The sequence below is a fragment of the Oncorhynchus nerka genome, unplaced genomic scaffold, assembly GCF_034236695.1.
Source record: "Oncorhynchus nerka isolate Pitt River unplaced genomic scaffold, Oner_Uvic_2.0 unplaced_scaffold_963, whole genome shotgun sequence".
In the NCBI taxonomy this organism is placed as follows: domain Eukaryota; kingdom Metazoa; phylum Chordata; class Actinopteri; order Salmoniformes; family Salmonidae; genus Oncorhynchus; species Oncorhynchus nerka.
The window spans coordinates 134,610-147,444 of record NW_027040352.1 but is presented as its reverse complement, the minus strand read 5'-3'; the positions used below and the strand labels follow the sequence as shown (position 1 = coordinate 147,444).

General features: G+C 45.2%; 1 protein-coding gene across 3 annotated transcripts in view; it reads right to left on the bottom strand.

The window, feature by feature from the left end:
• tbk1 (TANK-binding kinase 1) overlaps nt 1-12,835 on the bottom strand; it is a 79,768-nt gene that overhangs the window by 21,891 nt on the left and 45,042 nt on the right. For all 3 annotated transcript variants that reach the window (XM_065016583.1, XM_065016584.1, XM_065016585.1), the window contains 2 exons: nt 8,923-8,981; nt 2,998-3,089 (listed from right to left, as the gene is read on the bottom strand). In XM_065016583.1, coding sequence (XP_064872655.1) covers nt 2,998-3,089; nt 8,923-8,981 — 151 coding nt within the window. The remainder of the gene's footprint in view (nt 1-2,997; nt 3,090-8,922; nt 8,982-12,835) is intronic.

Genomic DNA, 12,835 nt, shown 5'->3' with positions numbered 1-12,835 from the left:
GAACAGTGTACCAGTTGAGGGGTATACCAGGTGAACAGTGTACCAGTTGACAGAGGGGTATACCAGGTGAACAGTGTACCAGTTGAGGGGTATACCAGGTGAACAGTGTACCAGTTGAGGGGTATACCAGGTGAACAGTGTACCAGTTGAGGGGTATACCAGGTGAACAGTGTACCAGTTGAGGGGTATACCAGGAGAACAGTGTACCAGTTGAGGGGTATACCAGGTGAACAGTGTACCAGTTGAGGGGTATATCAGGTGAACAGTGTACCAGTTGACAGAGGGGTATACCAGGTGAACAGTGTACCAGTTGACAGAGGGGTATACCAGGTGAACAGTGTACCAGTTGACAGAGGGGTATACCAGGTGAACAGTGTACCAGTTGACAGAGGGGTATACCAGGTGAACAGTGTACCAGTTGAGGGGTATACCAGGTGAACAGTGTACCAGTTGACAGAAGGGTATACCAGGTGAACAGTGTACCAGTTGAGGGGTATACCAGGAGAACAGTGTACCAGTTGAGGGGTATACCAGGAGAACAGTGTACCAGTTGAGGGGTATACCAGGTGAACAGTGTACCAGTTGAGGGGTATACCAGGAGAACAGTGTACCAGTTGAGGGGTATACCAGGAGAACAGTGTACCAGTTGACAGAGGGGTATATCAGGTGAACAGTGTACCAGTTGAGGGGTATATCAGGAGAACAGTGTACCAGTTGAGGGGTATACCAGGAGAACAGTGTACCAGTTGACAGAGGGGTATACCAGGTGAACAGTGTACCAGTTGAGGGGTATACCAGGTGAACAGTGTACCAGTTGAGGGGTATAACAGGTGAACAGTGTACCAGTTGAGGGGTATACCAGGAGAACAGTACCAGTTGAGGGGTATACCAGGTGAACAGTGTACCAGTTGACAGAGGGGTATATCAGGTGAACAGTGTACCAGTTGACAGAGGGGTATACCAGGTGAACAGTGTAACAGTTGAGGGGTATACCAGGAGAACAGTGTACCAGTTGACAGAGGGGTATACCAGGTGAACAGTGTACCAGTTGACAGAGGGGTATATCAGGTGAACAGTGTACCAGTTGAGGGGTATATCAAGAGAACAGTGTACCAGTTGAGGGGTATACCAGGAGAACAGTGTACCAGTTGAGGGGTATACCAGGTGAACAGTGTACCAGTTGACAGAGGGGTATACCAGGTGAACAGTGTACCAGTTGACAGAGGGGTATACCAGGTGAACAGTGTACCAGTTGACAGAGGGGTATACCAGGTGAACAGTGTACCAGTTGAGGGGTATACCAGGTGAACAGTGTACCAGTTGAGGGGTATACCAGGAGAACAGTGTACCAGTTGAGGGGTATACCAGGTGAACAGTGTACCAGTTGAGGGGTATATCAGGTGAACAGTGTACCAGTTGACAGAGGGGTATACCAGGTGAACAGTGTACCAGTTGACAGAGGGGTATACCAGGTGAACAGTGTACCAGTTGACAGAGGGGTATACCAGGTGAACAGTGTACCAGTTGACAGAGGGGTATACCAGGTGAACAGTGTACCAGTTGACAGAGGGGTATACCAGGTGAACAGTGTACCAGTTGAGGGGTATACCAGGAGAACAGTGTACCAGTTGAGGGGTATACCAGGTGAACAGTGTACCAGTTGAGGGGTATACCAGGAGAACAGTGTACCAGTTGAGGGGTATACCAGGTGAACAGTGTACCAGTTGAGGGGTATATCAGGTGAACAGTGTACCAGTTGACAGAGGGGTATACCAGGTGAACAGTGTACCAGTTGACAGAGGGGTATACCAGGTGAACAGTGTACCAGTTGACAGAGGGGTATACCAGGTGAACAGTGTACCAGTTGAGGGGTATACCAGGAGAACAGTGTACCAGTTGAGGGGTATACTAGGAGAACAGTGTACCAGTTGAGGGGTATACCAGGTGAACAGTGTACCAGTTGAGGGGTATACCAGGAGAACAGTGTACCAGTTGAGGGGTATACCAGGAGAACAGTGTACCAGTTGAGGGGTATATCAGGAGAACAGTGTACCAGTTGAGGGGTATACCAGGAGAACAGTGTACCAGTTGACAGAGGGGTATACCAGGTGAACAGTGTACCAGTTGAGGGGTATACCAGGTGAACAGTGTACCAGTTGAGGGGTATACCAGGTGAACAGTGTACCAGTTGACAGAGGGGTATACCAGGTGAACAGTGTACCAGTTGAGGGGTATACCAGGTGAACAGTGTACCAGTTGAGGGGTATACCAGGTGAACAGTGTACCAGTTGAGGGGTATACCAGGTGAACAGTGTACCAGTTGACAGAGGGGTATACCAGGTGAACAGTGTACCAGTTGAGGGGTATACCAGGTGAACAGTGTACCAGTTGAGGGGTATACCAGGTGAACAGTGTACCAGTTGAGGGGTATATCAGGTGAACAGTGTACCAGTTGAGGGGTATACCAGGTGAACAGTGTACCAGTTGAGGGGTATACCAGGTGAACAGTGTACCAGTTGAGGGGTATATCAGGTGAACAGTGTACCAGTTGACAGAGGGGTATATCAGGTGAACAGTGTACCAGTTGACAGAGGGGTATACCAGGTGAACAGTGTACCAGTTGAGGGGTATACCAGGTGAACAGTGTACCAGTTGACAGAGGGGTATACCAGGTGAACAGTGTACCAGTTGACAGAGGGGTATACCAGGTGAACAGTGTACCAGTTGACAGAGGGGTATACCAGGTGAACAGTGTACCAGTTGACAGAGGGGTATACCAGGTGAACAGTGTACCAGTTGACAGAGGGGTATACCAGGTGAACAGTGTACCAGTTGAGGGGTATACCAGGTGAACAGTGTACCAGTTGAGGGGTATACCAGGTGAACAGTGTACCAGTTGAGGGGTATACCAGGTGAACAGTGTACCAGTTGAGGGGTATACCAGGTGAATGTGCTGGTTGTCTGGTGCATTGTAAGGTTTGAGTTAACAGGACTTACATCAGTCCCCTGACTCCCTTCCTGACCAGCTCCTGACAAACCAACAGGGAGTCTGAGGTCTTCCACAGGTGGCCCACGTCTCCTGCAAACGTCTGGACAACGGAGGAAGACATTTTAGGATATTAGTTAGAGGCACCACACACTCCATCCTCCCCCTACGGACACACAGCTTCTGTTTGGGGGGGGGGGGGAATAGGTTAGCAGTGTGGTTAAGGTTAGGATTCAGCTAGTGACCATGCTGCAGAGCTGCCTCCAGAACATGAGTCATCTCAATAAACGGCAACCTGCCCATGTTGAGCTACATGTTGTTTTGTGGCTTTACTCAGGGTGAGAGTCTGACGGACATCTAGCGGATCTCGGTTACCTTGGTTACCTTGGCATCGCTGGCATAACCTTTACACTGCCTTCACAAAAGTATTCAGACCCCTTGAATGTTCCCACATTTTGTTACATTACAGCCTTATTCTATAATGGATTCAAATGTTTTTTTGCGCACAATGCCCCATAATGACATCACAATGCCCCATAATGACATCACAATGCCCCATAATGACATCACAATGCCCCATAATGACATCACAATGCCCCATAAAGACATCACAATGCCCCATAATGACATCACAATGCCCCATAATGACATCACAATGCCCCATAATGACATCACAATGCCCCATAATGACATCACAATGCCCCATAATGACATCACAATGCCCCATAATGACATCACAATGCCCCATAATGACATCACAATGCCCCATAATGACATCACAATACCCCATAAAGACAACTCAGAAACAGTTTATGTTCAAAAAAAAAAAAAACGGAAATATCTCATTTACATAAGTGTTCGGACCCTTCACCATTGGGGGGCCAGAGCAGCGAACAGTTTGACTGGGCTATATATAGACCCTTTACTCAGTACCCTTGGGGGGCCAGAGCAGCGAACAGTTTGACTGGGCTATATATAGACCCTTTACTCAGTACCCTTGGGGGGCCAGAGCAGCGAACAGTTTGACTGGGCTATATAGACCCTTTACTCAGTACCCTTGGGGGGCCAGAGCAGCGAACAGTTTTGACTGGGCTATATATAGACCCTTTACTCAGTACCCTTGGGGGGCCAGAGCAGCGAACAGTTTGACTGGGCTATATATAGACCCTTTACTCAGTACCCTTGGGGGGCCAGAGCAGCGAACAGTTTGACTGGGCTATATATAGACCCTTTACTCAGTACCCTTGGGGGGCCAGAGCAGCGAACAGTTTTGACTGGGCTATATATAGACCCTTTACTCAGTACCCTTGGGGGGCCAGAGCAGCGAACAGTTTGACTGGGCTATATATAGACCCTTTACTCAGTACCCTTGGGGGGCCAGAGCAGCGAACAGTTTGACTGGGCTATATATAGACCCTTTACTCAGTACCCTTGGGGGGCCAGAGCAGCGAACAGTTTGACTGGGCTATATATAGACCCTTTACTCAGTACCCTTGGGGGGCCAGAGCAGCGAACAGTTTTGACTGGGCTATATATAGACCCTTTACTCAGTACCCTTGGGGGGCCAGAGCAGCGAACAGTTTGACTGGGCTATATATAGACCCTTTACTCAGTACCCTTGGGGGGCCAGAGCAGCGAACAGTTTGACTGGGCTATATATAGACCCTTTACTCAGTACCCTTGGGGGGCCAGAGCAGCGAACAGTTTTGACTGGGCTATATATAGACCCTTTACTCAGTACCCTTGGGGGGCCAGAGCAGCGAACAGTTTGACTGGGCTATATATAGACCCTTTACTCAGTACCCTTGGGGGGCCAGAGCAGCGAACAGTTTGACTGGGCTATATATAGACCCTTTACTCAGTACCCTTGGGGGGCCAGAGCAGCGAACAGTTTGACTGGGCTATATATAGACCCTTTACTCAGTACCCTTGGGGGGCCAGAGCAGCGAACAGTTTGACTGGGCTATATATAGACCCTTTACTCAGTACCCTTGGGGGGCCAGAGCAGCGAACAGTTTGACTGGGCTATATATAGACCCTTTACTCAGTACCCTTGGGGGGCCAGAGCAGCGAACAGTTTGACTGGGCTATATATAGACCCTTTACTCAGTACCCTTGGGGGGCCAGAGCAGCGAACAGTTTGACTGGGCTATATATAGACCCTTTACTCAGTACCCTTGGGGGGCCAGAGCAGCGAACAGTTTGACTGGGCTATATACAGTGGTAGGGAGGGGTATATATATATATATAGACCCTTTACTCAGTGGTAGGGAGGGGTATATATATATATATAGACCCTTTACTCAGTACTTTATTTATTTATTCATTTTAGAATAAGTCACTGTAACGTAACAAAATGTGGAAAAGGGGAAGGGGTCTGAATACTTTCTGAATGCCCTGCAGCATTAACATATAGTTACCTTGGCATAGCTGGCATAACCTATAGTTACCTTGGCATAGCTGGCATAACATATAGTTACCTTGGCATAGCTGGCATAACATATAGCATAATATATAGTTACTTTGGCATAGCTGGCATAACCTATAGTTACCTTGGCATAGCTGGCATAACATTTAGTTACCTTGGCATAGCTGGCATAACATTTAGTTACCTTGGCATAGCTGGCATAACCTATAGTTACCTTGGCATAGCTGGCATAACATATAGTTACCTTGGCATAGCTGGCATAACATATAGCATAATATATAGTTACTTTGGCATAGCTGGCATAACCTATAGTTACCTTGGCATAGCTGGCATAACATTTAGTTACCTTGGCATAGCTGGCATAACATTTAGTTACCTTGGCATAGCTGGCATAACATATAGCATAATATATAGTTACTTTGGCATAGCTGGCATAACATATAGCATAATATATAGTTACCTTGGCATAGCTGGCATAACATATAGCATAATATATAGTTACCTTGGCATAGCTGGCATAACATTTAGTTACATTGGCATAGCTGGCATAATATATAGTTACCTTGGCATAGCTGGCATAACATATAGCATAATATATAGTTACCTTGGCATAGCTGGCATAACATTTAGTTACCTTGGCATAGCTGGCATAACATTTAGTTACCTTGGCATAGCTGGCATAACCTTTAGTTACCTTGGCATAGCTGGCATAACATTTAGTTACCTTGGCATAGCTGGCATAATATATAGTTACCTTGGCATAGCTGGCATAACATATAGCATAACCTATAGTTACCTTGGCATAGCTGGCATAACATATAGCATAATATATAGTTACCTTGGCATAGCTGGCATAACATTTAGTTACCTTGGCATAGCTGGCATAACATTTAGTTACCTTGGCATCGCTGGCATAATATATAGTTACCTTGGCATAGCTGGCATAATATATAGTTACCTTGGCATAGCTGGCATAATATATAGTTACCTTGGCATCGCTGGCATAATATATAGTTACCTTGGCATCGCTGGCATAATATATAGTTACCTTGGCATAGCTGGCATAACCTTTAGTTACCTTGGCATAGCTGGCATAACATTTAGTTACCTTGGCATAGCTGGCATAACATTTAGTTACCTTGGCATAGCTGGCATAACATTTAGTTACCTTGGCATAGCTGGCATAATATATAGTTACCTTGGCATAGCTGGCATAACATTTAGTTACCTTGGCATAGCTGGCATAACATTTAGTTACCTTGGCATAGCTGGCATAACCTATAGTTACCTTGGCATAGCTGGCATAACCTATAGTTACCTTGGCATAGCTGGCATAACATTTAGTTACCTTGGCATAGCTGGCATAACCTTTAGTTACCTTGGCATAGCTGGCATAACCTATAGTTACCTTGGCATAGCTGGCATAACCTTTAGTTACCTTGGCATAGCTGGCATAACATTTAGTTACCTTGGCATAGCTGGCATAACATATAGCATAATATATAGTTACCTTGGCATAGCTGGCATAACATATAGCATAACCTATAGTTACCTTGGCATAGCTAGCATAACATAGTTACCTTGGCATAGCTGGCATAACATTTAGTTACCTTGGCATAGCTGGCATAACATTTAGTTACCTTGGCATAGCTGGCATAACATAGTTACCTTGGCATAGCTGGCATAACATATAGCATAATATATAGTTACTTTGGCATAGCTGGCATAACATATAGCATAATATATAGTTACCTTGGCATAGCTGGCATAACATAGTTACCTTGGCATAGCTGGCATAACATTTAGTTACATTGGCATAGCTGGCATAACATATAGCATAATATATAGTTACCTTGGCATAGCTGGCATAACATTTAGTTACATTGGCATAGCTGGCATAACATATAGCATAATATATAGTTACCTTGGCATAGCTGGCATAACATTTAGTTACCTTGGCATAGCTGGCATAATATATAGTTACCTTGGCATAGCTGGCATAACATTTAGTTACCTTGGCATAGCTGGCATAACCTTTAGTTACCTTGGCATAGCTGGCATAATATATAGTTACCTTGGCATAGCTGGCATAACATATAGCATAATATATAGTTACCTTGGCATAGCTGGCATAACATATAGCATAATATATAGTTACCTTGGCATAGCTGGCATAACATATAGCATAATATATAGTTACCTTGGCATAGCTGGCATAACATATAGCATAATACATAGTTACCTTGGCATAGCTGGCATAACATTTAGTTACCTTGGCATAGCTGGCATAATATATAGTTACCTTGGCATAGCTGGCATAACATTTAGTTACCTTGGCATCGCTGGCATAACATTTAGTTACCTTGGCATAGCTGGCATAATATATAGTTACCTTGGCATCGCTGGCATAACCTATAGTTACCTTGGCATAGCTGGCATAATATATAGTTACCTTGGCATAGCTGGCATAACATTTAGTTACCTTGGCATAGCTGGCATAACATATAGCATAATATATAGTTACTTTGGCATAGCTGGCATAACATTTAGCATAATATATAGTTACCTTGGCATAGCTGGCATAACATATAGTTACCTTGGCATAGCTGGCATAACATTTAGTTACCTTGGCATAGCTGGCATAATATATAGTTACCTTGGCATAGCTGGCATAACATTTAGTTACCTTGGCATAGCTGGCATAATATATAGTTACCTTGGCATAGCTGGCATAACATTTAGTTACCTTGGCATAGCTGGCATAATATATAGTTACCTTGGCATAGCTGGCATAACATATAGCATAATATATAGTTACCTTGGCATAGCTGGCATAACATATAGCATAATATATAGTTACCTTGGCATAGCTGGCATAACATATAGCATAATATATAGTTACCTTGGCATAGCTGGCATAACATATAGCATAATATATAGTTACTTTGGCATAGCTGGCATAACATTTAGCATAATATATAGTTACCTTGGCATAGCTGGCATAACATTTAGTTACCTTGGCATAGCTGGCATAATATATAGTTACCTTGGCATAGCTGGCATAACATATAGCATAATATATAGTTACCTTGGCATAGCTGGCATAACATATAGCATAACATATAGTTACCTTGGCATAGCTGGCATAACATATAGCATAATATATAGTTACCTTGGCATAGCTGGCATAACATATAGCATAACCTATAGTTACCTTGGCATAGCTGGCATAACATATAGCATAATATATAGTTACCTTGGCATAGCTGGCATAACATATAGCATAATATATAGTTACCTTGGCATAGCTGGCATAATATATAGCATAACCTATAGTTACCTTGGCATAGCTGGCATAACATATAGCATAATATATAGTTACCTTGGCATAGCTGGCATAACATATAGCATAATATATAGTTACCTTGGCGTAGCTAGCATAACATATAACATAATATATAGTTACCTTGGCATAGCTAGCATAACATATAGCATAACATATAGTTACCTTGGCATAGCTGGCATCCAGGTCCAGATCGTAGCGAGGCTGGACTTTAGGAGGACTCGCTGTGGAGATCAATAGAGACTGAGGTTAACAGCCAGACAGACAGATAGATAGAGACTGAGGTCTGTTAACCTCAGCCTCCGTCTGCCCGTTAACCTCAGCCTCCGTCTGCCCGTTAACCTCAGCCTCCGTCTGCCCGTCAGCCTCCGTCTGCCCGTTAACCTCCGTCTGCCCGTTAACCTCCGTCTGCCCGTTAACCTCCGTCTGCCCGTTAACCTCCGTCTGCCCGTTAACCTCCGTCTGCCCGTTAACCTCCGTCTGCCCGTTAACCTCCGTCTGCCCGTTAACCTCCGTCTGTCGTTAACCTCCGTCTGTCGTTAACCTCAGTCCCTGTCTATGTAAAGTCCTGTTTCCCCCAAAGGGAATACCTGTCTGCCCGTTAACCTCCGTCTGTCGTTAACCTCCGTCTGCCCGTTAACCTCCGTCTGCCCGTTAACCTCCGTCTGCCCGTTAACCTCCGTCTGCCCGTTAACCTCCGTCTGTCGTTAACCTCCGTCTGTCGTTAACCTCAGTCCCTGTCTATGTAAAGTCCTGTTTCCCCCAAAGGGAATACCTGTCTGCCCGTTAACCTCCGTCTGTCGTTAACCTCCGTCTGCCCGTTAACCTCCGTCTGCCCGTTAACCTCCGTCTGCCCGTTAACCTCCGTCTGCCCGTTAACCTCCGTCCCTGTCTATGTAAAGTCCTGTTTCCCCCAAAGGGAATACCTGTCTGCCCGTTAACCTCCGTCTGCCCGTTAACCTCCGTCTGCCCGTTAACCTCTGTCTGCCGTTACTGTCTATGTAAAGTCCTGTTTCCCCCAAAGGGAATACCTGTCTGCCCGTTAACCTCCGTCTGCCCGTTAACCTCCGTCTGCCCGTTACTGTCTATGTAAAGTCCTGTTTCCCCCAAAGGGAATACCTGTCTGCCTCCCGCAACACAAATACAAGAAAACACTGAAGGGCTGAACACAATTTAAACACAACATGCAACAATTAAAGAATTTTAGAAGGAAATCAGTCAATTGAAATAAATTCATTAGACCCTAATCTGTGGATTTCACATGACTTGGAATACAGATATGCATCTGTTGGTGACAGATACCTTTAAAAAAAGGCAGGGGCATGGATCAGAACCAGTCAGTATCTGGTGTGGATCAGAACCAGTCAGTATCTGGTGTGGATCAGAACCAGTCAGTATCTGGTGTGGATCAGAAAACCAGTCAGTATCTGGTGTGGATCAGAACCAGTCCGTATCTGGTGTGGATCAGAACCAGTCAGTATCTGGTGTGGATCAGAACCAGTCAGTATCTGGTGTGGATCAGAACCAGTCAGTATCTGGTGTGGATCAGAACCAGTCAGTATCTGGTGTGGATCAGAAAACCAGTCAGTATCTGGTGTGGATCAGAAAACCAGTCAGTATCTGGTGTGGATCAGAAAACCAGTCAGTATCTGGTGTGGATCAGAGAACCAGTCAGTATCTGGTGTGGATCAGAAAACCAGTCAGTATCTGGTGTGGATCAGAAAACCAGTCAGTATCTGGTGTGGATCAGAAAACCAGTCAGTATCTGGTGTGGATCAGAAAACCAGTCAGTATCTGGTGTGGATCAGAAAACCAGTCAGTATCTGGTGTGGATCAGAAAACCAGTCAGTATCTGGTGTGGATCAGAAAACCAGTCAGTATCTGGTGTGGATCAGAAAACCGGTCAGTATCTGGTGTGGATCAGAAAACCAGTCAGTATCTGGTGTGGATCAGAAAACCAGTCAGTATCTGGTGTGGATCAGAAAACCAGTCAGTATCTGGTGTGGATCAGAAAACCAGTCAGTATCTGGTGTGGATCAGAAAACCAGTCAGTATCTGGTGTGGATCAGAAAACCAGTCAGTATCTGGTGTGGATCAGAAAACCAGTCAGTATCTGGTGTGGATCAGAAAACCAGTCAGTATCTGGTCAGAAAACCAGTCATATCTGGTGTGGATCAGAAAACCAGTCAGTATCTGGTGTGGATCAGAAAACCAGTCAGTATCTGGTGTGGATCAGAAAACCAGTCAGTATCTGGTGTGGATCAGAAAACCAGTCAGTATCTGGTGTGGATCAGAAAACCAGTCAGTATCTGGTGTGGATCAGAAAACCAGTCAGTATCTGGTGTGGATCAGAAAACCAGTCAGTATCTGGTGTGGATCAGAAAACCAGTCAGTATCTGGTGTGGATCAGAAAACCAGTCAGTATCTGGTGTGGATCAGAAAACCAGTCAGTATCTGGTGTGGATCAGAAAACCAGTCAGTATCTGGTGTGGATCAGAAAACCAGTCAGTATCTGGTGTGGATCAGAAAACCAGTCAGTATCTGGTGTGGATCAGAAAACCAGTCAGTATCTGGTGTGGATCAGAACCAGTCAGTATCTGGTGTGGATCAGAACCAGTCAGTATCTGGTGTGGATCAGAAAACCGGTCCGTATCTGGTGTGGATCAGAAAACCAGTCAGTATCTGGTGTGGATCAGAAAACCAGTCAGTATCTGGTGTGGATCAGAACCAGTCAGTATCTGGTGTGGATCAGAAAACCAGTCAGTATCTGGTGTGGATCAGAAAACCAGTCAGTATCTGGTGTGGATCAGAAAACCAGTCAGTATCTGGGGTGGATCAGAAAACCAGTCAGTATCTGGTGTGGATCAGAAAACCAGTCAGTATCTGGTGTGGATCAGAAAACCAGTCAGTATCTGGGGTGGATCAGAAAACCAGTCAGTATCTGGTGTGGATCAGAAAACCAGTCAGTATCTGGTGTGGATCAGAAAACCAGTCAGTATCTGGTGTGGATCAGAAAACCAGTCAGTATCTGGTGTGGATCAGAAAACCGGTCCGTATCTGGTGTGGATCAGAAAACCAGTCAGTATCTGGTGTGATCAGAAAACCAGTCAGTATCTGGTGTGGATCAGAACACCAGTCAGTATCTGGCATGGATCAGAAAACCAGTCAGTATCTGGTGTGGATCAGAACACCAGTCAGTATCTGGTGTGGATCAGAAAACCAGTCAGTATCTGGTGTGGATCAGAAAACCAGTCAGTATCTGGTGTGGATCAGAAAACCAGTCAGTATCTGGTGTGGATCAGAAAACCAGTCAGTATCTGGTGTGGATCAGAAAACCAGTCAGTATCTGGTGTGGATCAGAAAACCAGTCAGTATCTGGTGTGGATCAGAAAACCAGTCAGTATCTGGTGTGGATCAGAACCAGTCAGTATCTGGTGTGGATCAGAAAACCGGTCAGTATCTGGTGTGGATCAGAAAACCAGTCAGTATCTGGTGTGGATCAGAAAACCAGTCAGTATCTGGTGTGGATCAGAAAACCAGTCAGTATCTGGTGTGGATCAGAACCAGTCAGTATCTGGTGTGGATCAGAAAACCAGTCAGTATCTGGTGTGGATCAGAAAACCAGTCAGTATCTGGTGTGGATCAGAAAACCAGTCAGTATCTGGTGTGATCAGAAAACCAGTCAGTATCTGGTGTGGATCAGAACACCAGTCAGTATCTGGTGTGGATCAGAAAACCAGTCAGTATCTGGTGTGGATCAGAACACCAGTCAGTATCTGGTGTGGATCAGAACACCAGTCAGTATCTGGTGTGGATCAGAAAACCAGTCAGTATCTGGTGTGATCAGAAAACCAGTCAGTATCTGGTGTGGATCAGAACACCAGTCAGTATCTGGTGTGGATCAGAAAACCAGTCAGTATCTGGTGTGATCAGAAAACCAGTCAGTATCTGGTGTGGATCAGAACACCAGTCAGTATCTGGTGTGGATCAGAAAACCGGTCAGTATCTGGTGTGGATCAGAAAACCAGTCAGTATCTGGTGTGGATCAGAAAACCAGTCAGTATCTGGTGTGGATCAG